Source organism: Lissotriton helveticus, chromosome 8 (assembly GCF_964261635.1).
Source record: "Lissotriton helveticus chromosome 8, aLisHel1.1, whole genome shotgun sequence".
NCBI lineage: Eukaryota > Metazoa > Chordata > Amphibia > Caudata > Salamandridae > Lissotriton > Lissotriton helveticus.
In genome coordinates this window covers 28,746,108-28,773,108 of record NC_136069.1, presented here as the reverse complement: position 1 = coordinate 28,773,108, position 27,001 = coordinate 28,746,108, and the positions used below count along the sequence as shown (strand labels likewise).

The following is a 27,001-nucleotide window of genomic DNA, read 5'->3' as shown; positions in this document are numbered from 1 at the left end:
TTCGCCTTTTTCTTGTGAGCTGTCTGGAGGGAAAACGGACAGGGGTGAGACGGCGGTCTCATCGGGCGGAGTTCAAGAGATTTTCAACACCGTAGTTGCTTCTAAGGTGTAGAACAGACCCCTCCCGGAGGATTGGCTCGGCGGCAGGAAGCAGTTTGGTTCCCTAACCCGGAAGCGAACAGTAACACAGCTTCGGCGAGAAGCGTACCGCGAAGAGTATATATATATATATCCATCCAAAGTGCCCCGGATCTTTAAGAACGCCACTCCACGAGGGTAGATTCAATCCTTTTATTTGCAAAAGCACAGTTGCAGCCCCTTAATTTCATTTGAGTCCCCGATGCGTTTGGTTGCTTCATGCAACGTCTTCATGGGGAGGGGGGAGCATGCAAAACCAGGAGTGGTACTTCAAACTGCTTTAAGTTTTTCGCTTTTTCCCATGATGCAATCGTTTTCCAATAAACTGAATGCTGGGTTTTGAAGTCCCAAGTTTTTACCCTTCCAGTAGGGTCCGATTTTGCTGCCAAATTGTTTTCACCCCAGTATTTAGTTAATGTTTCAGCCCTCCAGTGGGCTGTAAGGCTGCTCGTGTGCTTCATTTATGCAATCCCTCGCGCTGGCAGGCTGCTTCCAGTAACAGCCTCGCAGACCTGCCCACAGTTTCCAGGCGGTGCATTCTCCGCGGCTCGGAGCTTGCCGCGTAATAAATCCATCCAAAGTGCCCCGGATCTTTAAGAACGCCAGTCCACGAGGGTAGATTCAATCCTTTTATTTGCAAAAGCCCAGTTGCAGCCCCTTAATTTCATTTGAGTCCCCGCCGCGTTTCGTTGCTTCATGCAACTTCTTCATGGGGATATATATATGCTGACTTCTACTCACCCGCGGGATCGTTCGCTGTGACAACCTGGTCCCTGCCTTCACTGCCTGGTCGCTGGCTCTGTTCGTCGTGGACTCCGCCTCGGCTGGCTTGCCCTCAATTTTCGGTGTTCTTTGCTGCCGGTCTGATGACTCTTTGGACAGGCGCCATTTTTCATTGACTTTCCTGCAGTCCAATGGTGTGCGCGACGTACTCCAGGATGTGACCGACGATCTTTGTCAATGTGGACCTGATCGGAACCGCGCCTTGGTGAGTGGTCCTCTATCCTCCGCTCCTGAACGGATGATTGCTCACCTGTTTACCAGTGGGGGGCTGGGAGTGTCTGCTCCTTTGATGCCATTTTTATTTTTATTTCACTTTATTTTTTGACCGAAACAATAGTACCAATTCTGTCGTGCCTGGAGCCAGGCAGCTTGTATTTATACTTCCGGCCCTTATTGTCCACCGGCATCGAGCGCTGTGCTGTCTGGCTTCGCCTGGGTCCTGCCAAGGGTTCAATCACCAGATGTTGATACCACTTGTGGTTGCCTTCTTTATGACAAGATTCTATGGTCAAGTCTCCCGCCCTAGGACTCCTATTTACTGGTGCGGCGCCATGATCACACGTCCACCGTGTTGAGGTACTAGTCTGCAGCTTCCCTGACTTCTCTTGCAGGATTGTTGTTCTCCGCCTGACTTTAAAATGGCGGAACTAAGATGACATTGTGCTAGCATTCAATTGCCTGACTTTAAAATGGCGGCACTCTGTGTTAACGATGGCCTGTACTTCGATTTTAAATGCCTGTGCTTGGATTATAAATGCTCGAGCTCTTTCAGATTGCCTGTACTTGGATTATACATGCCTGTACTTGGTTTATAAATGCTTGAACTCTCTCAGATGTGTCAGTAGCAGCGGAAAAGGAGCAGAGAAAGCCGGATCAGCACTCTTTTAGGCACTGTAATTTGTGGTGTTGTGGTAGTTCCATACACATCATGCGTAATGTCCCATTACACATTTGACTTCGCCTCGGATTTCTCGATTGTGATCTCCTTCCAAGCACACTCTACCTGCTAGTGGCTTTGGTTATTGTTTGATATCAGTGGGCTGTACTTGGATTATAAGTGCCTGTATTTGGATATAAATGCTCGAGCTCTCTCTGATGTGTCAGTAGCAGTGGAAAAGGAGCAGAGAAAGCCGGATGAGCACTGTTTTAGGAACTGTAATTAGTGGTGTTGTGGCAGTTCCATACACTTCATGCGTATCGTCCCACTACACATTTGACTTCGCCTCGGATTTCTCGATTGTGATCTCCTTCCAAGCACACTCTACCTGCTAGTGGCTTTGGTTATTGTTTGATATCAGTGGGCTGTACTTGGATTATAAGTGACTGTATTTGGATATAAATGCTCGAGCTCTCTCTGATGTGTCAGTAGCAGTGGAAAAGGAGCAGAGAAAGCCGGATGAGCACTGTTTTAGGAACTGTAATTAGTGGTGTTGTGGCAGTTCCATACACTTCATGCGTATCGTCCCACTACACATTTGACTTCGCCTCGGATTTCTCGATTGTGATCTCCTTCCTAGCACTCAATACCTGCTAGTGGCTCTGGTTATTGTTTGATATCAGTGGGCTTGATACGAGGTGTGCACTCCATGTGGAGCATTCCTCCATGCCAAGGATTTCATTTCATCGCTGGATTGACACCTTCTGGTCTCTCCATCACTACTTCTGCAAGATCCACTGTGAGTCCCCATGAGTGATGTCAGGTTCTCCCTCCCCTTGATTCTACTTTATCCGGACCCCCATCCTTACTTGGTCTTTTTTCTGAATGGAGATAAGTCCCAACCCCAATGGTTTCGATGCCTTCATCATTAATTACCCTACTGACCTCTTCAAGAATGTGGCAAAGAAATACAAACATCGCTTACTCAAAGCTAGAACAGAAACTTTAATCTCTGAACACTACTTCTGCACCAACAAAGGTTCTGTGGTTATCGATCTCATCTTCTATACAATAAGCGGGTCTGCTGGCGGTCTGTGCTCTACTCCCTGCTTCGAATAACTGGATCCAAGAAAACCGCACATGGCCTCAAACTACCAAGGTCTCCCTCCTCCTTTGTCAAAGCCACCACAACTATCACCCTCTACAATAATGGTATCATCCTAATCCAAGGCTCTAAGATCAACCTAGCAAAGATAGCGAATATTTACCCAACTCTCAGGAAAGCAGTCTACGGTGACTCCTCTGACCCCATTTCAACCACCACCTCTCCACCAGGCTTGAATATTACTCTTCCTTTAACAACGAGTACCCTACTCTCTATAAACCCCTCACCTCCTCCTACTGAGTCCATAGCCTCCCTATCCCCAGTCGGATTACCTCAACTCACTAGAACACCCTCTTTCACTGTCAGGAGTACCCCACTCTCCCTATACCCCACACCGTAGCTGGATAATCACATAGCCCCTGTGTCCACAGTCAGATCACTTCAACTCATTAGTTCGCCTCCTCAACTGGATGACGGATCTATGGCCTCTATGTCCTCACTGACTGTCAGTTCGACACACAATGACTCCCGAGTGGAGATACTCCCTCAAGTCTCACAGTCCTCCCATGTTACAGACATTGTCTCTCTCACCAACCCTATAACTCTGCCTCATACTAGACTAGAGTCTGGGCATCGATCCCCCTCACAAGCCCCAATGGCCTCATCTTCCTCACCTCTGTCAGCTTCACACTTGACGACTCTAGAGCAGAGTTGCTCCCTCGAGTCCCAATGGCCTCAATCTCTTCTCTTACTGTCAATGCGACACAGGAAGACTCTAGAGAGGAGGGGCTCCCTCTAGTCTTACAGCCCTCTCTTATTTCAGAGCTAGTCTTACAGTCCTCTCATATTTTAGATAATGTCCCCCTCCCCAATCCTATAACACTGCCTCACACTAGACTTGAGTCTGGGCTTCAATCGCCCCCACAAGCCCCTACAGGCTTTCCCCAAGGTTCCCCATTGCCGATCGCTTTCCCCCACTTCTTCCTCCACTCGCCCAACACTCTGACTTGACTGCACACCTTGATGATATATCTCTACAGCTACACCTTCTCTCCTTTGAACTACGTGAGCTGAAAGCCCTCATGTTAGATTTTGGGGTCTCTAGTTGGCACACATAGGTACTTGTGACAAATAGGGACCCTCTACTCTAGTCAGGGTAAGGGGGATTACACACCTAAAATAACCCCTGCTCTCCCTCTAGGTTGCGTGGCATGAGCAACAAGGCTTTACTTCTGAGGCGTTGTAAGTTAAGCAGTTGTGACCACATACAGTAACCCAGTGAAAACACTACAAATGGACACCACACAGGTTTTATATAAAAAATAAGTAGACTGTATATAGAGTTACCACAAGACCATAAACGACCAAAATACACACTATGATTACTTAAAGATGGTAGATTTAAGCTTAGTTCAGTTCTTAGATGCCACACTCTGCGTCAATGTACCTTAAGTTGTGTTGCGTTTCCACAAAAGCAATGTCGCAGTGATGGGAAATGTGGCAAAGTCAGGTGCAAAGAAATAAAGACGTGAAGATCTTCCAGATGTGGCGCACTTCTCGGGGATGCGAGAAACTCTCGGTTCAATGCGTAGACTGCAGCAGCGACACCCTTACGATGCAACGGCAACAGCTCCAGCGGCGACGCTCTTCTCCATGATGCGTGAAGCTACCGCTCTGTGCGACAATTACAGCGGTGACTTCCAAGATGCAACAGCAGCAGCTCCGACGGTGGCGTGCTTCTCTGGGATGCGAGGTGCTCTTGGTCGATGCGGTGCAATGCGACAGTTCCAGCGGCGACACCCTCCTTTCTGCGGAGTTGCGACGGCAGGCACAGCAACGGCGACACACTCCGACCTCGTTGAGACATTCCTCTCCTGATGCGGTGCAGCGCGACAACCACAGCGGCGACGCCCTCCTCCTTCGGAGTTACGATGGCAGCAGCAGCGACTGTGACACGCTTCCTCTTGGTTGCGGCATGCTTCTCTCTGATGCGGTGCAGTGCGACAGTTCCAGCGACGACACCCTCCTTTCTCCGGAGTTGCGACGGCAGGCACAATGACGGCAACACGCTTTTTCTCGTTGAGTCGCGCTTACAGCTCCTTGCGACACGCCGTTCCTCAGAAGGCCCACAACAGCAGAAGGCACTTCCACAAGAACTCTGAGGAGCTGGGGGGTGAAGTCTGTTGTCCCTGAGACTTCAGCAGGAGGCAAGCTCTTTTCCAAGCCCTTGGAGATCCTTCACAAGTTGAAAGCAAAGTACACAAAGTTCCTTTCTCCTTCCTTTGGCAGTAAGGCAACCACTGCAGGCCAATCCCCCAAGCAGCACTTCAGCTTGGGAATAGTCTCTCTTTACTTTCTTCAGGTTCCTCTCCTCAGTAAAGGTTTCTTGTTGTTGTTCAGAGTGATCTAATTTCTTGGGAGCAGGGTCCCAATATTTATACCGCAAAATCCGTTGTTCTCTGAGGGGAGAGGGGCCTGTGCCTAGTCCAAACCAGTTCCTGAGCACTCTGTTTACCAGACTTCTCCTTTCCTTTCACAGTGCAGGGCAGAAACATCAGACGCCCCACAGGAGGTAGAGCTAGCATTGTGGAAGGCAAGTACAGTCCTGGAGCACTTTGTTGACAGGACACCTTCTCTTCTTTCAGTGTGCAGGGCAGAGACATCAGCTGCTCCCCAGGGGGTGGAGCCAGCATTGTGGAAGGCAGGCACAGCCCTATTCAGAGTTCAGGTGCACTCCTCCCTCACATCTGGATGCAGATCTCTCTATTCACCACTGGGTGACTCAGCTTGTCTCCTGGAATTCCCCAGCCCTGTCACTCACAGAAACCAGACATAGGAATACACAAACTAGCAGAGGCAGGTTTGAATGGTTAGACAAGCAAATACCTACTTTCTAAAAGTGGTATTTGGAAACACAGAATATTAAAATAAACTTTACTAAAAGATGTATTTTATTATTCTGAGTACAGGCATACTAACCCGAATTTCTACCATGTTCTCTGAGTCTCTTAGGATTATAAAATGTAACAATTCTAACAGCCCATTCTGGCCTATGGAGAACCGGTAGCCTTGCAACAGTGAAAAACGAAAATGGCTGTAATTCACTATTAGGACATGCCACACACATCAGGGCTTGTCCTACCTTATACCTACAATGCACCCTGCCCTTGGGCCTACCATAGGGGTGACTAATATGAAGAAAAGGGAAGGTTTAGGGACTGGCAAGTGGGTGCACTTGCCCAGTCAGAATGCCAGTACCAGACTGCACGCAGGCTCTGCAATGGCAGACCTTAGACACATTTTACAAGGCTGCTTCTGTGGGTGGCACAACCAGTGCTGCAGGCCCACCAGCAGTATTTGGATTACACGCCCTGGCACACTCAGTGCACTAGACTAGGGTCTGATAAGTAAACCAACATAGCCAAACATGGAATCACTAATCCATACATCAATTTACAATAGGGAGCACTTGTACTGTGGCACTGAATAGCAGTGGCACAGTGCCCAAAGCATCTAACACCAGCAACAATATATGAGGCAATAGCAAAAATGGAAGGGAGACCCACGCCAATGGTGCCAGATCTAACACCTCTCAATTGATCTCTTCACTTCTGCGAACTGTCCTAGAGAGGCCTCTAGGACTACTGATCACATGGTCCAGCCTTTAGTTCCCTTCACCCCCGAATCCCTCCCACTACTCAACGCCAATGCCTGTCACAGAGGATCTAAGTCCCAACCTTCGACCACTGATCCACTTGACACTCACAACTCTAACATGACCTTTTCCGAACTTATCCCACTACTCAACGCCAACCCCTGTCACAGCGGATCTAAGTCCCACCCTTCGACCACTGATCCCAAATGACTCTCTCAACTCTAGCACGACCTTGTCAGAACCTAACCTCGACCCTCCGAGACAAATTCCTTCCATCCTTTCTAACCCATACAGATAACCCCGTTGCAATCTTAGATGCAGCAATACTGAAAACCTCACCTGTGTGAACGTCACCTAGACGTCTCCCCCAATCCACCCCGTCTTAAATGTGCACTACTTAATTGCAGGTCAGCCAGTAAACATGCCATCGATATCTTCGACCTCATCCAACACAATGATTTAGACATTATCCTCCTCACTGAAACTTGGCTAAATCCAGCTTCCACTCCTATCGTAGTACCCCCCATTCATGACATATTTAGGCTTGACAGAGCTCTGAAAATGGGTGGGGGACTAGCATGTATTCATAGAAACACACTTTCGGTTTCTCACTCAGATTCTTCGACGCCTGCCTCCTGTGAATATCTTTGTCTCACTATATCAAGTATGAACCTACCGGTTTGCAAACTTCACCCCTTTTACCACCCCCGGGTGACAATCTCCCTTTCACTGAGCAGCTAATGGAAATCATCTCTAGCAATGTCGACTCAGAGGTGTCCCAAATCTTCCTTGGTGATTTCAACCTTCATTGGTCTAACCCCAACGACCCCGCTGTATCTTGCATTAAATCTTTCTTAATTGATCAAGATCTGACTCAGCACTGTGTCCAACCAACTCATAACAAAGGAGAAATGTTAGACCTCATTATTTCTTAAGAGCAGTCTATCTCCATAGATTCCATTACCCCTTGTGACTGGTCCGACCACCACTGCATCCTCTTTTATATCAACAGAGAGGTATTGATGAGTAAGGCTTATTGATGAGTAAGGCTCAACCACTAAAATCTAAGATTTGGAACAGGGACATAAGAGCTGTAAACTCTGATGAACTAGCTGCCCATTGTAAATCTGCCCTCCCCTTCCAAGCTGACATAGTTAAGGTACAATCACTCACCAATGCCTACAATTCAACCATCTCCATCATCATGGAGAATATTGCTCCACTCCAACAAAAAACTGCCTCAACAAAAATATCCAAATCTTGGTATAACGAAAACTTAAACTCAGAATGCCGCAACCGTAGGGCATTTGAACGTCATGGCGAGTCAATCCCTCCTCGGACCAACTAAAACTCCTTAGAGACACCAGGAGCCGATACAACAAACAAATCAAGAGTGCTATGGCGACTTACTTCAGACACCAACTGGATCAAGCGGCAAACCACCCCAAGAAACTCTTCGAATTGGTCAAACAACAATCAGTTGTTGGGTCTAACCAATCTTATCCTGGTGGCAACCCACCCTCTTGCGATGATCTTGCTGCCTTCTTCACTGAGAAATCAAGAATCATGTCCATTGACCTCACGTCTAAGAAGGCTCTGCTACCTTCTTCCATTGCTGCCTCACCCATTGACTCCTCTATACGGCGTAAATCGACCTCCACAAATTCCAAGAATAATGCTTCATGGGGCACCTTTACCACATTTAGTGAATATATCTTCAAGATTCTTCAGAATATCAATCCTTCCAACCACGTCAGCGACCAGCTGCCCCCTTCTATCTTCAAAGAAATCAAGAATGCTCTGATCCCCACATGGACTCGGATTCTAAATGCTTCCCTAGCACAAGGCATGATCTTAGAATGCCTAAAAGCAGCTCAGGTAACATCCATACTAAAAAAACTAACGCTGACAAATCTGATCTCAATAACTTCCGCCCCATTTCCAACATCCCCACTTTAGCGAAACTACTAGAAAAATGTGTGCAATCCCAATTCTGTGCCCACATAGAGAATTTCCAACTCCCAGACCAGTATCAATCAGGCTTTAGGAAGTGGCATAGCACCGAATCGGCTCTCACTCACGATTTTGATGACATTGTACTAATGCTCGACCAAAATGAATCCTGCCTCCTGATCCTCCTCGACCTCTCCTCCGCACTTGACACATTTACTCATGACAGCCTCCCATTCATCCTGCAAAATAGAATGGGTTTTTCCGATCAGGTGTTGCAATGGTGCTCATCCTTCCTTCATCACAGAACTCAAAGAGTAAAGGCAAACCACTCTCTCTCTCCCAAGCCTCTCCCGTACTCATGGGTGTCCCCCAAGGATCCACTCTATCTCCTATCCTCTTCAACCTTTTCTTGGAACCTTTTGCACATTCTCTCCCACATGTATTCGGACGACACGTAACTATATCTGAAAATCTCATCCTCGGAAAACATCATCTCACTCAGTAGTACCCTAATGTTTACTCAAAAGTGGTTAACGGAGAATCATCTACTGCTCAACACTTCTAAAACGGAATTCCTGCTCATCTCTCCTCCGAATCTCATCCCCAAGCTAGACCTTTGGTTAAGTCACCTCAATGCTTATAACTGTACTCCTTTCATAGTAGACGCAGCCAAGTCTCTCGGTATCACCATGGACAAGCACCTGAACATGAAAGGTCATATCAACAATGTATGCAAAGGAGCTAACCACTTGATGAGATCTCTCAGAAATATCAAACCTTTCCTTCCTCTAAATGATTTCAAGCAAGTGGTCCAAGCTCTTGTCTTGCCGAGGTTAGATTACCGCAGTGCTGCCCTCTGCGGCCTTCCCAAATACGCTCTGGCTCCACTAAGGGCTGCACTTAACTCGGCTGCTAGACTGGCTACAGATACCAAGCGAAAAGATCACATATCCCCATTCCTAAAATCCCTCAATTGGTTGACCTTCAAAGCACAAATTCAATTAAAGATTGCTGTTCCTTGCGCAAAAACTTAAACTATCCTGTGGCGTAAGAGTTTCAAGAAGCGCCTCTACCCTCCTCCTGAAACCACTAATCCTTAATAGCATCTCCCACCGGAAGTTCGCAGAATCTCCTCATTGATGGCGTTCAAAGTAGAAGCCAAAAGATTCCTAATGACCATATTCATACCCTAATAGGGTTAGATTAACGGGCCGTTGACATTGCACCTGCTGTCTTAGCTCTTACATTTGATGCAGCTCCCCCTTATTGTACACTGTGTTTCACCCTTGCTGCCCTCCTACACCTGGTCATTGTATTACCCTCCTAGTTGTATTTTACACTGTATTTTCATTCTCTCATGGATATTGTTATAGATATTGCTTTTGTCCTTCCTCCCATCATGTTGTAAAGTGCTCTGTTATCCCTCGGGATCTTGTTCGCGCTATATATATCCATACTAATATAACAAAGAGAGAGCCCAAACCTTTGAGGAGGGGAATCTCAGGAACCACAGCACCAATCACAACACCCAATACAGCGTTGGAAAGGGCAGTTGCAGCAGAAGGACATAGGCTATGCAGACACCCACCATATACATTTAAAAGGTATAACCCCCGTGCCAGCAAAGTAGTCCCTTGTGGGCGTGTCTGCGTTGTGCTGTGGGCGTGTGCTAGGGGCATTTCAAACGCTGGGGGCGTGTGGTACGTTCCGCCCTTCATGCCATGTCTCATATCGTGTGCTAATCCCACCCTGCTCCCTTTAAATACCCCTGCACCTCATAATCATAACCCACCCTTACTCCTTAAAATACCCCAACACCCTTAAACACTAACCCATCTTAACCCTATAAATATACCCTGTACCCCAAAACCCAAACCTATCCCTGAACCCTAAAAATACCCCTGTACCCCAAAACCCAAACCTACCCCGTGAAACCTAAAAATACCCCTGTACCCCAAAACCCAAACCTAGCCCTGAACCCTAAAAATACCACTGTACCCCAAACCTACCCCAGAACCCTAAAATACCCCTGTACTCCAAAACCCAAACCTCACCCTGAACCCTTAAAATACCCCTTTACCCCAAACCTACCCCTGAACCCTAAAAAATACCCCTGTACCCCAAAACCCAAACCTAGCCCTGAACCCTAAAAATAACCCTGTATCCCAAAACCCAAACCTAGCCCGGAGCCCTAAAATACCCCTGTACCCCAAATCTAGTCCTGAACCCTAAAAATATCCCTGTACCCCAACACCCAAACCTAGCCCTGAACCCTTAAAATACCCCTGTACCCCAAAACCCAAACCTAACCCTGAACCCTAAAAATACCCATATACCCCAAAACCCAAACCTAGCCCTGAACCCTAAAAATACCCCTGTACCCCAAAACCCATACCTATCCCTAAACCCTAAAACTACCCCTGTACCCCATAACCCAAAACTATATCTGAACCCTTAAAATACCCAAACACCCCAAAACATATACCTCAGTACCCCAAAACATATACCCCTATACCCATACTTACCTTATCCAAACATTTAAAAAAAATGCTTTTACCATTCATGAAATGTATGCGTGGTAAAAGCATATAAAATGTAATGCCATACGTTATAATGGCATTGCGGAGTCATGATTCTTTCGTAATGAAAGTATGCGGAGTGATGGTATGCGGAAAGAAAGTTGCGGAATAATGGGTGTTTACCCCCCCCCGGTAAGTACATTGGTGGCACGGTGGCCCACATCTCCAGCAACATACTCATATTTTTTCACTACCCATTTGAAAAATGCACAGGTCTCTCTCATTGATGGCCAGCACCGACATACACTTTTAGACACATCTCCCGCCACAAGTTCTAGAATTGCGAACTTTAGAGCTGGGGAGCTATGTTTGAATCTCGGCATCAGCTCAACATCCTGTGATTCCAGGCAAATCGCTTTTCTCCCCGTGCCTACCACAAATGAATGTGTTCTACTGTAATGTAAATTGTGCTCATGCCATTTTGTCGAGTTCGCGCTATATAATATTGCAAGGGAAAATAAAGTAGGGAAACTCGAGTTCACATACTACTGAACGCGTACTCTTAAGTGCATCAGCAATGCACTGTGAATCGGAGCGTTTCACAGGCCTGTCACAGATAAGAAATGCTATCAAAACGAAATCCTACAAAACAATATACTACTGGCCGGCAGCAATTCATACCCGGACAACGTCGGGACGGGCTGCTAGTATATATATAAAATCAGTAGGTAATTATAGTTAGGATATAGTTTACATAGGAAGAGCGTTTTTTTTCATTTGTCAATAACTTTGGCGTCATACTTGACAGTTTCGGGGGGATCCGTAAAGTGGGGTCACAAAAGTTTTTCCCCCCATGTTTAAATTCGGGCGCCCACACGGCCCCTACAGCCCCGGGGACCACCACCTCCGGGGTTGTTTTGTGCACTACATGGCCCTGGGGAGCGCTACCCACAGGGACTGCTCCAGCTATGTCCAGGGTGCCCACCCCTAGGACATAGCTGTTTGCTATGGCTTGGAAGGAACTTTACTGCTCCCGCCAAGCCATAGCTAACTGTGCTCCTCTTTCAGCAAGCAAGAACATTAAAACTGCTCTTGCTTGCTGAAAGCAGAGCACAATTGCTTTTACAGAGAGGGAGCTGCATGTTTTGCAGCTCTCTCTCTGTAAAAACAAGGTGGCTCTTGCAGGTGGCAGGCACCACAGGGGCCTTGATAATCCCCCCACAGAGCCAACAGAGTAGGTGTCCTGGGTAGGACCAGGGCGCCCACAATAGAGGCCGGACCCCGTCGGAATAGGGTTCCCAGGCCAAAATCAACCCAGGAGAAGGCCCACACAACCCCTTGGTTTTTTTAAACAAAAAGAAAAGAAAAAGGCAGTAAAAATATTTTTTTTTTAAAAAGGCCGGACCCCAGTGGATGGAGTCCCCAGGGCTGAAATTGGCCCAATGAAGGGGGTCACACGGTCCCCTTTCTCTAATAATAAACATTAAAAAAAGAGCTCAGCAATCACCAGAGGCCCTGCACCCTTTTACTACCACTCTGCAAACGCACCTCTTGGAACATTACTCGTTGCAGGATGAAGTCCCCTTGACTCCATAGGGTTCTTGGGGGCCAACTACCCTTGCTGTGTCCTCCAGTGAGTTCCACACAGTGAGATTGCTGAGAGGTTGTTGGAGGCCACACCCCATGTCTCCACCACTCTGCAAACGCACCTCCTGGCGCACTACTATTTGGGGGATAAAGTCCCCATCACTTTTAAGGGTCCTTGAGGGCCAACTACCCCTAATGTTTCCTCTAGTAAGTCCAACACTACAGGATTGCTGATTGGTTGTTGGAGGCCACGCCCCCTTTCTTCACCACTTTACAAAAGTGCTGCTTGGTGCGCTGGCTGCTGGTTGAGGATGAAGTCCCCTTCGCACCAGAGGTCCTTGGGGTCCAACAAACTCTCCTGTTACCTCCAGAAAGTCCCACAGGGTGCGATTCCTGAGAAGACTCAGGAGGCCACGCCCCCTTTCACCACCACTCTGCAAACGTGCCTCCTGGTGCACTGCAGGTTGGGGGATAAAGTCCTCTTGGCTCTAGAGTGTCCTTGGGGGGCACCAAGCCCACCAGTTACCTGCAGTGAGTCCCACACAGAGGAATTGCTGAGAGGTCTTCAGAGGCCACGCCCCTTTTCTCCACCACTATGCAAACGTGCCTCCTGGCGCACTGCTGGTTGGGGGATGAAGTCCTCTTAAATGCTGAGGGTTCTTGGGGCCAAGAAGCACTGAGGTTACCTTCAAAAAATCCAAAACAGCAGGATTCCTGAGAGCTGGTCAGAGGCCCATCCCCCTTTCTCACCACTCTGCAAACATGACTACTAATTTAAAAACAACCATAGAAATTCATTTGAAAAAACAAAGGTTACAGGGACGTTATAGTTAGAAAATAGAATTTGAAAAACCTTAGAAATCCACTTATAAACGAAAGGGTACAGGGTTATTATAGTTAGGAAATACAATTTTAAAAAACGTAGAAGTTCACTGAAAAAGACAGGGACATTATAGTTAGGCTCAGATTTCACTCGTACAAAACCAGTGGAATTCAGCAATTATAGTTACCTGAGTTAACTGTAACTTATGCCCCCGCAATGCACTGCTTATGACCTCACATATCACATCACTCATGACATGGTGAGGGAAATCAATGATGACATCATCCGCAGAACCCCTCACATACCCACTCACACCCCCATACAATCTCTTGTATGCCCACTCCCACACAACCACTCACATACCCATTCACAGACAAATACCAGAACTCACGCACCCACTCACACCCCCATACAATCTCTTGTATGCCCACTCCCACACAACCATTCACTCACCCATTCACAGACAAATACCAGAGCTCACACACTCACTCACTCCTCCATAGAGGCACTCACACACCCACTCACCCATACAGCCACTCGCACAACCATTCACTCACCCATAAAACCACTAATAGAACCAGTCACTCACCCGTCCAGCCACTCACCTAGCCACACACTCACTCATACAACCACTCACACAACCATTCACTCACCCATAAAACCACTAATACAACCAGTCACTCACCCGTCCAGCCACTCACCTAGCCACACACTCACTCATACAACCACTCGCACAACCATTCACTCACCCATAAAACCACTAATACAACCAGTCACTCACCCGTCCAGCCACTCACCTAGCCACACACTCACTCATACACCTACTCACTCGCCTACTTATTTACCTACACAGAAACTCACACACCCACCCACTCACATATACAAGCTTTCACACTCACTCACACACCCATACAACCATCCATAGAAGCACTCAGACATCTGCTCTCTCACCCATACAGCCATTCACACAGACACTCACTTAACTAAACACCCACTCAATCAGCCACTCACTCACCCATACAGCCACTTACATACAATGTCACTCACTCATACAGCCATTCAGACACCCACTCACTCACCCATGCAGTCACTACACACCCACTTACCTACCCGTAGAGCCACTACCACTCACTCACCCATGCAGTCACTACACACCCACTTACCTACCCGTAGAGCCACTACCACTCACTCACCCATGCAGTCACTACACACCCACTTACCTACCCGTAGAGCCACTACCACTCAGTCACCAATACCGCCACTCACACAGCATCTCACTCACGCACACAGCTACTCACACCAACCTATACACCCATACAGTCACTTACACACCCATACACACAAGGACACAGCCACCCACTTTATATATGTTAGAAGTAGTATTACTCAGTAGTAGTGCACCTACTATACTAATTTAACTTTTGTAGTAGGTTGGCATGGATGGCACTGTGCTAATCCCATGTTGAAAAACTTTGCTGTAGAAATGGCAAAATTCTTTGTCCCTTTCTATCTCTGCATGGGCGGCACTGTGCTAATCCTATGCTTAAAGATATTAATAGAAAAGCAGACATTTGAGGTGAGCAAATTTAGAGTTCTGCTGGTGTTGAGGGTGCTATATACAGGAGCTGCTCTCCACCTAAACTTGGGAACTACCTAGAGCTCTATGCTTCTTGTTTGCATAATTTATGGACACTCTATGCCTGAAAGGGTATTGTTTTGACTTATACTGGGTGCTCCTTTGTGTCTGGACAAAGCTAAACCTCTCTGAAGAGCTATAATGATAGCGAAACACATGTCAGTATTTTTCAATTGATGGCTTAGTAGTTTCCTTTTGGAGAAACTACTTTTTGATGTTTCCACTGATGCCGGATTAAGTTTGCAGTTTGCTATTATGTTATATAAGGCATGACGATTCTGTATATGTGATTTACTGAGTGAGGTTCGTCTGTTCTAATTCCAGCGCTGAAGAGTCAGAGTTGACTGTTCTCTGACGAAACACGTGTCGGCTGGCTGGTCTCTATGCAAACAAGCATTAAAAGAAACAAGAAAAGTCGTGGCGATCTTTTTCTTTCCATCTGTACTTAATATGAACATACTCTGTTTTTGTTCTTATGTGTGCAAAGGTCCTTGGCTAATATTGTGTGGGTTTGAGTTCCAAAAATACTAGATATGGGGTTAGTAGGGTCACCCCTTTCCTGTTAGCACCAATTTAGACAGCCGTCTATCCTGCTGAGCGCAATTGTTCCCTTTATACTAAAACCCTTTTTGTGGATACTACATGTCAGAGGTTGCTTTTATTTATTTCAGGTTGGCTTGGTTGGTACTTTGCTAATTCAAAGCTGTAATACTGTGCCTGGAGTGGTAAAATGCTTTTGTCATTTTACAGCTCGGCATGGATGGCACTGTGCTAATCCTATGCTTAAAAACTTTGATAGCAAAGCAGACATTTGAGTTGAGCAAATTTAGAGTTCCACAGTATTAGCCGTCTATATCCTATGTTTTCTACACTCCCCCCGGGGGGGGAAGATCAGTCAGATTTTAGGCTGCTCTGCCCCAGGGGGTGTTGGAGAATCACTAGCCACCAGGGAATACGTTTCTGTATGTTAGAGAAGCTGCCCCTGGGGTCACTTCCCTTGGGGGGGCCAATTATTTTCCTTCACTTTGTGGCCCCCTTGAGGGAAGATCAGACATTGTTGATGCTGGTGTGACCCCAGGAGCAGCCTTCATTGTGTTTTATAATGTTAACTGTTTCATTTCTTAACATTATTTGCATTTGTTAACTAGAGGCAAGATGTACTAAAATTAGTAATACCGATTTCCTAATTGCGATTCTCTCCGAATCATTATTCCTAATTTATGAAACTCTTTGGAAAGGTTTCTTGTTGTGAGTCCAAGGACCATCTTTGGGGTCTGTGAGAGTATTGCTTAGTGAAGCCTAACCCGCATCACCACATAATACTTCACCTTCCAACACCAGAAATATGAGTTTTTGTTTCGCCTTTTCATAAACTGTGCTAATTTGAATGCAGGTTTCATGCTCGACACTTGTCCCTACTTGAATGGAGATCAGTGGTTGGGAGTCGAACTGAATAAAAGTCAGGAATGAAGTCTCGCCTCGCGATAATTTTAGTATTTTATTAATTAAATAAATTCAAGGTTACTATGGCTACGAGTGTAGTGTGAAGTGTATATTGTAAAGATAGGGAGTGGCTGACAGTAATGCCTACAAACTCCATCCTACACTGTTACTTCAACAGTCAAATCATTGACAGACTGACGTTGAATACTGGAGACAGGCAGCCCCTTGTAAGTGACAGTAACTAAAAAAGTATAAGGTAAAAAAACACAGTGTAATATATTGCTGTGCTTCGATATTTATCAGTATAGCCTTGAACTTTAAATTACTGGTGGTGCTGGAACGATACCGGCCAAGCAGCGATCCTTAAGACCAGTAGAAACATGAGCATGTATGACATTATTTCCTAATGTGCTAATGAGTGTCTCTTAAAAACCGAGACACCAATTTATTTTAATGGGAACTGTTGGGGTGCTGGGAAATAATCTTCAAAAAACACAATCCTCCAGCCAAATCCAGGATGTCTGGTCACCTCGGAGGTCGAAGTAGCGTGATCGGAGGGGCACGATGTGTCCAAACTTTTTATAATTTTGAAAAACAGTTCCCCGGCTTATTATGAAAAGACTACTGCCCCGGATGGTCAATTCCGATAGTTTAAGTGCTTCAGCTGAAGTGTCAGACAGGGAGGGCACATCGCACAGTCTAGCTATTTCTAAAATCTATATTTTGGAAGCACCTTTTGATATTAAACCTTTTTGCACATGTTGTAGCATCGTTTCTTATACTGCCTGTAACACAAGTTTAAAATAATGACTTACATATTCACAGTGCGTCTGTCACAGGCTGGGACCCCGTAGCACTAAAAATACACAAGTCACTATTCTGCACTGCACCAATGAAGGCGCTCTCTGGTTACACACACTGATATCTACCGCGCATTAACTAATTTTGTTCATAATGTACCATTGTGCATTTCCGACTGATTAACTTTAATCTATTTTTCGGGGAGAGGATGTAGCCGTACGGCTAGAGCTGCTGACTTTGGATCTGGGCAACTGGGTTCGAGCCTCGGCGTCAGCTCAGCATCCTGTAATTTTGGGCAAATCACTTAATCCCCCCGCACCTACAAAAAAATGAATGTGTCCTTGAGTAACATAAGTGGTGCTCATGTAAAGCGCTCCAATACCTTCAAGCTGAGTTCGACCTATATAAATCTACAAAAAAAGTAAAAATTAAGCAGCACGTTATATTATATGTAGTTATATGAAGGTGATTTTTGGCTACACATTTGACCCCGCCTCTCACCTCACTGACCCCCAGTACCCTTAACGTGTTTTTTAATGCAGTTTGACCGCTTGTTCACTCCACGCCTAGAGAGAAGGGCGCACTCTTGGGGCAGTATCAAAACACTGTTGTTTTGAAATAACAAACTTTTCACGCTAAAATTGATGTATATTCAGTGAGGACCTAGGTAAGTAACCCAGGAATGACCGTACACCATATTTAGTAAAGCCTAGAGTTCTTTAACCCCTCCCATGCTCATGACGAGGTCTGCTCGTCATGAGCTACGGTTCTTGTGTGCTCATGATGAGTTGAACTCGTCATGACCGTTAGAACGCTCAGGTGCGGGGTTAATTCCCCTGCTGTCCTGGGCGTTCTAAGGAACGGGCGTGGTCTTGACGAGCACGAGAAACGTGGCTCATGACGGGGCGCTGTGCGCGCCGCACCCCATCTCCCCCCAGCACAGCGGCATAATTTTAATTGAATTAATATGCTTGTGGTGAAATATACTAATCAACTTAGTTTAAGGAATTCATACATCAGTACACGCGGGATAATTAATGTGCTTTATGTCGCAAATGCAAAGAGAAAAATAATAAACTAACCTTGTCTATTGTCTTTGTCAGTATTAAATGCGGCTGTTTAACTAGTGGCATGTGCTTATTTTGTGTGCTTATGTTATGTCTTTCTGTGACAAAAGCATAAAAGAGTTTGTGTGATTCCTAAAGGAAAGGTAGATATAATGCTGCTTATATGTGCTTTGCTAGGTAACATAATTAATGGGATTAATTAGAAATGGGGGCGGGTAACAGAATGGGTTTCAATTCTTTAATTAATTGATGTCTTGTGTTTGTTTAATTATAGTTTCTGAAGTGAGGCCTAATGGTGGTTCAGCTTGTCTAGAGCGATGCCTTGCACATGCGTAGCTGTGAAGACTTTTACTGCACAATCATCATATAAATTGAAAAAAACAGTTCTTCAGCTGAGTTAAACGTGCACTCGGAGAAAGGCTCAAGGACAGGAACTTGATATGTCTGCCAAGGCTAGGAAGTAATATGTTCAAGACTCGGGAAAAGTATCAATCTTGAGGAAGCCGAAAGACATGGAAGTGAGAGACAATAGGGCTTATGTGAAGCCTGAACTTGGTTAAGAATTGGTGATGACCTAATTGTGGATTGACAAGGGTCAGCCAATGGCAAACTTGGATTTCCTCGAAAGAATGCAAATGTAGAAAGTTTAGTTAGAAAGATCGGTATAAAACCTGACATTTGGAGCAGGTAAAAAAACGCTTGCTGTTCTGATTCCTGATTGACGTGACATGCTGTTGGACCTTTGGCGCACGTAAGGACAGCAGACTTTAATGATTTTTCCCTTCTAGGTGAAGTGAGTGAAACAGACAGGGAAAATAGATTTAGGGAATGGAGACTGTTATTCTGCTATTAATTCATGTTTCTTAGCTTGCTTTAAAAGTGTCAGTTCATTAATTCATTTTCTTATTAAAATGCTGCTTTCTTATTTGCTATAAAATAAAGATTTTTAACGTAAATGCTTTTATTCTTTGAATAACAAAATTAATAAAATTAGATTTGAAAAGACAAGCTGGTCTTGTTTATTCATGGTCTAGTTCCATCAGTTGTTCCAATCGTCATTTAGTGGCCTGATTAGAAATGATATATGTTAAAAACCATGGTGAAAATAGATAAACTGCAGTTGTAAATAATAGTGTAAATAAAATATGTGTAGTTTTGATTAATCAGGCCACATGATTCAGTCGCTCAAAAATTGTCTCATTGGTGTTATGGGCCTTTATATGTGATTCATGATTAATGGTAAGTATTGAGGTGATAGATAGAGTTATTGAGACAGTTTTTCAAACGGAGCGGTGGATCACAGCCAATGGGGTTATTAAACACTGAGCTTTGTTGTGTTCTTTTAATGGTTTTATTGTTATGCAATGGTTTTAATTAACTTATGCAATAAATAAATTGAAGTTGCTGGAATGGTAAAAAGTGTAATTTTGGGGATTTTTAAAAATGGCGTGCCTGACCTAAACCGAGTGTCTGAAAGCACATACTGAAACCTCATTCGCTAAACCACTGCACAGGGTCAAGAGGAAGAGTAGACACTGCATCTGGTTTGATACAAGGTGCAACTGTACACTACTGCGCATGCTCTACCGAGTGCTATCTCAATTCTATGTCAGGAAGCGGAGGCGAGGATTTTGCTTGTCCTTTCTCCATTTATTGGACTGCACATTTAAAGAATAAAGAAAAAACTACATAACATGAACTACCCAAACCAACATGGCTGCGGTAGTCATGGGAACACATAGCCAATCACAGTCCATACAACAGCATATAGGGATCCCACGTCGGTAGTCCTTCCTCTTTCTTCATTGCTGCCGCGTCAAGATAAGTCCTAGTTTATTCCTTTTCTTATGGCGTGGCAGTATCTTCTTATATTGTGACAGCGCTCTATTTATTCATTTGGGTTACAATTCGCCTTTGTTTAGGCTTTGTTTTCCCTATTGTTTTGACGCGGTAGGCTTGAACTGCCCGAGCGTCTTTGTTGCGCGCGTGCGCAGGTTTGAGGTGTCGGCTTCGACGCCGACCGGCTTTTCTCCACAGCGCTCTTCGCGCTTGTGGCGGTCACGCGCTGAGGCACAGCGCTTTACTATTTGGTTCATTGCCTCACTTCCCCACATTGACGCTGTTCATTACAGCAAGTTATATTATTCTGGGAAAAAAATATTTTACCTCAGAAAATTGTTTCTTTTTGTGTTCTTTTAATTCCTGAGGGTACCTGTGTTGGGGAAGAACCCCTTTTATATAGTTTTGGGGTGTTTTACTGGTGTATGGGTGCCCATCCCTCAGCACAAATGCAAGCTCGTCAGGATCATGATTATGTGGCTGAGAATTCTGACCAGCCTATTCAACCCCTATTGCGCCCTCCTGCAGAGGTGGACAGACTCCTGTCTACGGCAATTGCCCAGGCGCTGGCCCCTCTGCAGGACAGCGTCAATAAGCTGTCTGCTCATGTATTTAAGGGTACTAATTTTTTCAATGACAGCGGGGCTGGGCCCAGTGGTGTGACTTCCCAGCCACCACGCACGGCCAAAAAGCGTAGCGCGGGGCACCTGGAGGGTTTCAGCAAACTTGCTGAAGTTTTCCACAAGAGTGCGCGCACGCTGAGAAGCGCACCCTACCGGGGGGACGACTCACCCGGCAATATTGGTGATGAGATCACCCAGGACCTAGACCCGGAGGAAGGGTTTCCCCTAGAGGGAGATGATGACGAGGAGGGTTTCCAAGATGATGACGAGGATGAGTCCTCTGAAGACATGTCAGATGTTGGTAGGTCTTGGCGCCCTAAATCCAATATCTCTGACTGTGGTGATAGTGAACTGGTTTCATCTGACATGTTTGATCCCAATACTATATATAGACCCCGTTCTTCCGAATGGACTCCAGAGAAGTCTACAGCGGACTATGTTGCCGCCAAACTACGTCAGCCCCTTTCCCAGGATGTACGTTTACGGTTACGCTCGGAGTGTCCTCGCCCGAATCTTCCAAATAGAGTGGCGGCTACACCCGAGATTGACCCTAAACTTTGCACTTTTTTCGCCAAGTACATTAAAGAACCTAAAAAAGGCATAGACAGGTCCTGGAAAGCTTGCCAAGACAAGTTACTTGACGTCGTAGGACCATTAACTAAGATTATAGAACTATCACAACGTTCTAAGGAGACAGGCATGCCTCTTCCTGTAGAGGATGTAGCGGGCTGGGCACAAAGAGCGATGTGCCTTCTTGGTAATGCAAATTGTGCTCTTTCCGCTGAACGTAGACGTTCACTTTTGTTAAAAATTGACCCCAAGTTGGGAGAGTTATCTTCCTCTGAAGCGGGTGCTGTGGCGCAGGGTGCTTTATTTGGAGACCCCTTTGTCAAAGAACTGGGAAAATTTGTAGCAACCTTTTCGGCTTTAGACAAAGCTCAAGCCTCTATGAAAAAAATGTTTCCCAAAAAGGTTTTTGGCGGGGCCGGCAGAGGCAGGGGTCGCTCTTCCGGCCGTCAATTCCAGCAAGGCTCCAACAGAGGACAACCCAGGAGGAACAACGGCTGGAATGATGGACGACAGGGTTCCTTTTACCCCTCCCGAGGTGGCAGAGGCCAGGGCAGAGGACATGGTGGCAACCAGTCCAATTCCAAAGGATTTAACGGTAAGCTTTACCATCATTTCTCCACTTCGTCTGGGGGGGAGAATTGCCTTGTTTCTCAAAGCCTGGTCAGATCTCACATCGGACTCTTGGGTCCTAGAAACAGTTCAAGGATTTCACATAGAGTTTTACGGTTCTCCCGTCCAGGAATCTCGTCCTCGTCCACTGGTTTTTTCCCACGCAGAACAGGATCTCATAGATTTAGAGGTTCAAGCCATGCTGTTGAAGGGCGCAATCATTCCTGCGGTTCTCCATCCGCACGGATTTCTAAGCAACATCTTTTTAGTAGAGAAAAAGGACAAAGGTTTCAGACCAGTCATCAACCTACGCTCTTTCAACGAATGGTTGATTTACAGACACTTCAAGATGGAGGGTATCCATCTTCTAAGAGACCTTTTACTTCAGAACGACTGGTTGGTTCGTTTGGATCTGAAGGATGCGTACCTTTCGGTTCCAATCTTTCCTCCACATTGTCGTTTCCTCCAGTTTCTATAGAGGAATCAGGTTTACGAATTTCGTACCCTTCCCTTTGGTCTATCATCAGCACCATGGTGCTTCACCAAACTCCTTCGACCTGTGGTCGAACATCTCCAAACTATGGGTTTCCGTCTAATAATTTATTTGGACGACATTCTCTTGATGAATCAGTCCAAGGAGATCCTTTTGCGACATCTTCAGGTGACCATATCGCTTCTTCAAAATCTGGGATTCATCATCAATTCCCAGAAATCGGACTTGATCCCCAAACAGGAAATGATTTTCCTTGGGTTTCTAATAAAAACGACGGATGCAACTCTACATCTTCCTTCTCAGAAGATTTCCAAAATCAAGAAGGAGATTCGCAAGGTCCTCCGTCGGGACCGTATTTCTCTCCGTCAATTGGCCAGGATTGTGGGCTTACTGTCTTCGTCGATTCAGGCAATTTTTCCAGGCCCTCTTCACTACAGGGCTCTCCAGAGGCTAAAAGCGTTCCATCTTCGCAAAGGCCTCACATACTCGGAACTGATTTCCTTGTCCATGGAGGCCAGGTCGGAACTCGCCTGGTGGTTGGATCACATGGATGCTTGGAACGGGAAGGCGATTTTCGGCTCCCGTCCGGATCTGGTGATCGAGTCGGATGCCAGTCGCCAAGGCTGGGGAGCCCGGTGCGGCTCCCTCTCGGTGGGAGGCAGGTGGACGGAAGAGGAACTTCATCTCCACATAAATTGCTTAGAACTCCTTGCGGGTTCGTTCGCCATCCGCTCATTCACCACGAACAAAGTCTCTTGTTGTGTTCTTCTACGGATGGACAATACAACTGCTGTTCGTTACATCAATCGACTGGGGGGCACTCATTCCAAAGTCCTAGCGGATCTCGCGAAGGATTTTTGGAATTACTGCCTTCTACGTCAGATTTCAGTCATGGCAGAATATCTCCCCGGAGATATGAACATTGTAGCGGATTGGCATTCCAGGAACTTTCGGGATGTCAGCGATTGGAAGCTGGATCCTTCAGTCTTTCGAATGATTTCGAATCGTTGGGATCTTCCAGAGATGGATTTGTTTGCGTCCAGATGGAACGCCCAACTTCCCCGATTTTACAGCTGGAAACCGGACCCGGGTGCGGAAGCAGTGGATGCCTTCCTACAGGATTGGTCCCGGTTTCCAGCGTATGCATTTCCCCCGTTTCTGTTTATTCAGAGAGATGAAGCCCAGGTCCGCAGACAGCAAGCTTCTCTGATATTGATCACTCCGATCTGGAAGGCTCAGTGTTGGTTTCCGGCCCTTCTGGAGTTGTCCTGGGACAAACCTCTACGCTTTCCGTTTTTCCACAACATTCTAACGGATCCCTTGGGTCATCCGCATCCCATGGTCCTCCAGGGCCATCTACATCTCATGGCCTGGAGGATTTCAGGGGACGTTGGTCGAACGACACTCTTTCGAGAGACGCTGAACTCCTCATCCAGCGAGCTTGGGCCCCTAGTACCACGAAACGATACCGATCAGCCTGGAACAGATGGGTTCGTTGGTGTGTGGCAAAATACCTGGATCCCGTGGGCTCCTCTATTACAGAGGTGATTAATTTTCTAGCCGAACTTTATAGCAAAAATCTGGCGTACTGTACCATCAATTCTTTCGTTCGGCTATTTCTGCGGGTCATGCCCTTGTGGATGGTTCTCCAGTGGGTGAACACCCTTGGATCTGCAAACTCCTCAAGGGTATCCGTCTCTCACGCCCCCCGGAACCTCGTTATTCCGGATTGTGGGATGTTAATGTGGTGTTACGTTTCCTACGTTCTTGGCAGGATAATGAACATCTTTCACGAAAGGAGCTTTCAGCTAAATTGGCTATTCTCCTTTGTCTAATATCTTGCAAAAGGGTCTCCGATGTTCGTGCACTCGATATCTCGGCTAGAGTCTTTACCCCTGATGGAGTTACTTTTACCATATCCAGAAGAACTAAATGTACTACCAGGTCAGTATCCTACCCTGCTTTTCCAGATTCTCCTAAATTGTGTGTGGTTCGTTGCCTCAAAACTTATGAGGATGTCACTTTGGAGGTGCGTCCTCAGGGTGAAAGACAATTGTTGATTGCAATTAAAAAAACCTTTCAAGGCGGTTTCTTCCCCCACCATTTCCAGATGGGTCAGATGGATTATGTCTGAGGCTGGTATCAACATTTCTAACTTTGGAGCTCATTCCACGAGAGGTGCAATGGCATCTAAGGCTGTACAGGTTGGTGGCAGATTGGAGGACATTATGAACGCAGCGGATTGGTCTTCGGATTCAACTTTCAAAAAGTTTTATTTCAAACCAATTCATGAGGCTGCTTCTTTGGTGGTGAGTAAGCTTTAAGCAAGCAAAATCCTCGCCTCCGCTTCCTGACATAGAATGAGAAATTTCCTAGTTCACACAAAGGAAAGTTTCAATTCTATTAAGGACGCGGAGGCGAGGATTTTCCCACCCTGGCTTGTCTAGCCTTCCCTCCCTCATTTGTGGTTTCCAGTGCTATTTCTTCATTTGAGGGACGTATTTTTTCCTGTATCTTCATAATTACATGGAATGACTTGTATTGCATGATATTCTTATCTCTTATTGCAAGTTTTTTATGCTTTATCCCTTGGCAATGTGTTCTGATTGATTTCAACATTGTACTGGATGGGATATTATTATTGTTTCTCTTCCCTAGGCTCGGATCAGAAGACGGACTAGTGGATAAGAGGACTTCTTTCCAGCAGCAGCAACAAAAGAGGAAGGACTACCGACGTGAGATCCCTATATGCTGTTGTATGGACTGTGATTGGCTATGTGTTCCCCTGACTACCGCAGCCATGTTGGTTTGGGTAGTTCATGTTATGTAGTTTTTTCTTTATTCTTTAAATGTGCTGTCCAATAAATGGAGAAAGGACAAGCAAAATCCTCGCCTCCGCGTCCTTAATAGAATTGAAACTTTCCTTTGTGTGAACTAGGAAATTTCTCATTATCCAAATCATGGCAGCAACTCCTCTCTGCGCATGCGCCAACGAGGTGTATCTCACTTCTGCTCCTGTCAGATCAAGAATCGTGCTTCTCTGCGCATGCTATAATGAGCAGTATTTCATTTCTACGCATGGCAAATTTTGACCTCGTCTTCTGTGGGCATGCTCTGATGAGCGGTGTCTCGCGCATACGTAAACTTTGCAACGCAATACGACTTTTGCGTCTTTTGTACGCATGCGCTACAATGGTTCTGCGCATGCTCAGTAGCCCGTGCCTGACTATTGCATGAACATGTCCTGTTATGGAGACTCTCTAAAGAACAAATCTAAACCCACGCTTAAGTGGTCCTGGCTTCTGTCTGTTGTAAAGAGTGTGTAGGTTTATGCTTTTCTGATCCTTATTTAAAGCCTTCCCGGGGTCTTGTTGTCTGTCTTCCATCAGCCCTGCTGTCCTAGTCTGATGGTAAACTCTCTTCTGCAAACAGAGAGGAGGTGACCCAGCCGCGTTAAGATCCGGTAAGCAAAGCTCACTGAGGTTGGATAAACCTCTTCTAAATAACTAAACTGCTGCTCAGTTTACAGGAAGTGGATTCTCAGTGGGGGAAGCAGTGTTGTTTCATGGGATGGACACACTCAGTAAATATGTAATATATACTTGTCCAAGCCGAATCGCTGGTAAAATGGAACCCTGAGAAAATCTACTATTTGTATATGTATATAGAGATAACTCTAATCACTAGTATATGTAGTAGACCTTTGTACTCTCTACCATTCCCATGTGACTCTTCGAGTATATCCATTCGTATCCCTTCCCTATGTATATAGAGATAACTCTAATCACCAGTATATGCAGTAGACCCTTGTACTCTCTTCCATTCCTATGTGACTCTTAGAGTATATCCATTCATATCCCTTCCCTATGTATATAGAGATAACTCTAATCACTAGTATATGTAGTAGACCTTTGTACTCACTACCATTCCTATGTGACTCTTAGAGTATATCCATTCGTATCCCTTCCTTATGTATATAGAGATAACTCTCATCACTAGTATATGTAGTAGACCTTTGTACTCACTACCATTCATATGTGACTCTTCGAGTTTAGCCATTTGTATCTCTTCCTTGAGTGACTTTACAACGTGTACATTTGCAATTGTTTGTATTTGTATCTCTTCCGTTTGTGACTTTACAACTTGTACATTTGTAATTTTTTCCCTGTTTGTATCTTTTATGTAACTCATGTAATCCTAAGTCCTTATGTATCGCAACTGGTTCTTTTGTTTCACTGCAACTCCTGGGGGTAAAACAAGCTTTTCTAGTGTGGTGTGCTTGGCAGTTCAAGGCAAGCATAGATCAGGCAGTCTCTGAAGGCCCATCCTTCCACGCCGTGATCCTCTGTGCAGTTTGGACATAATACTAGGCTCACAGGGGAGAGTGTAGGGACAATTAGAAAAAAAGTGAAGGTGCTCTCAAGTGAATATAATAATGAAGGAATTCCGCACAGAAAGAATCTCTCCTGAACAATTATAA

At 45.7% G+C, this 27,001-nt stretch overlaps 1 protein-coding gene across 1 annotated transcript; it reads left to right on the top strand.

The window, feature by feature from the left end:
* Positions 1-7,956: 7,956 nt before the first annotated feature.
* On the top strand, positions 7,957-25,202 carry LOC144773676 (uncharacterized). The gene is made up of 3 exons (XM_078658829.1): positions 7,957-8,436; positions 20,595-22,014; positions 25,180-25,202. The coding sequence occupies exons 1-3, from the start codon at positions 7,957-7,959 to the stop codon at positions 25,200-25,202; spliced, it is 1,923 nt and encodes a 640-aa protein (XP_078514955.1).
* Positions 25,203-27,001: the final 1,799 nt, after the last annotated feature.

Coding starts and splice junctions, on each gene's coding strand:
- LOC144773676 (XM_078658829.1), top strand. CDS start 7,957: ATGGCGACTTACTTCAGACACCAACTGGATCAAGCGGCAAACCACCCC. Junction 8,437..20,594: donor AATGCCTAAAAGCAGCTCAG/GTAACATCCATA, acceptor TTAATTCCTGAG/GGTACCTGTGTTGGGGAAGA. Junction 22,015..25,179: donor CAATTCCAAAGGATTTAACG/GTAAGCTTTACC, acceptor TCTCTTCCCTAG/GCTCGGATCAGAAGACGGAC.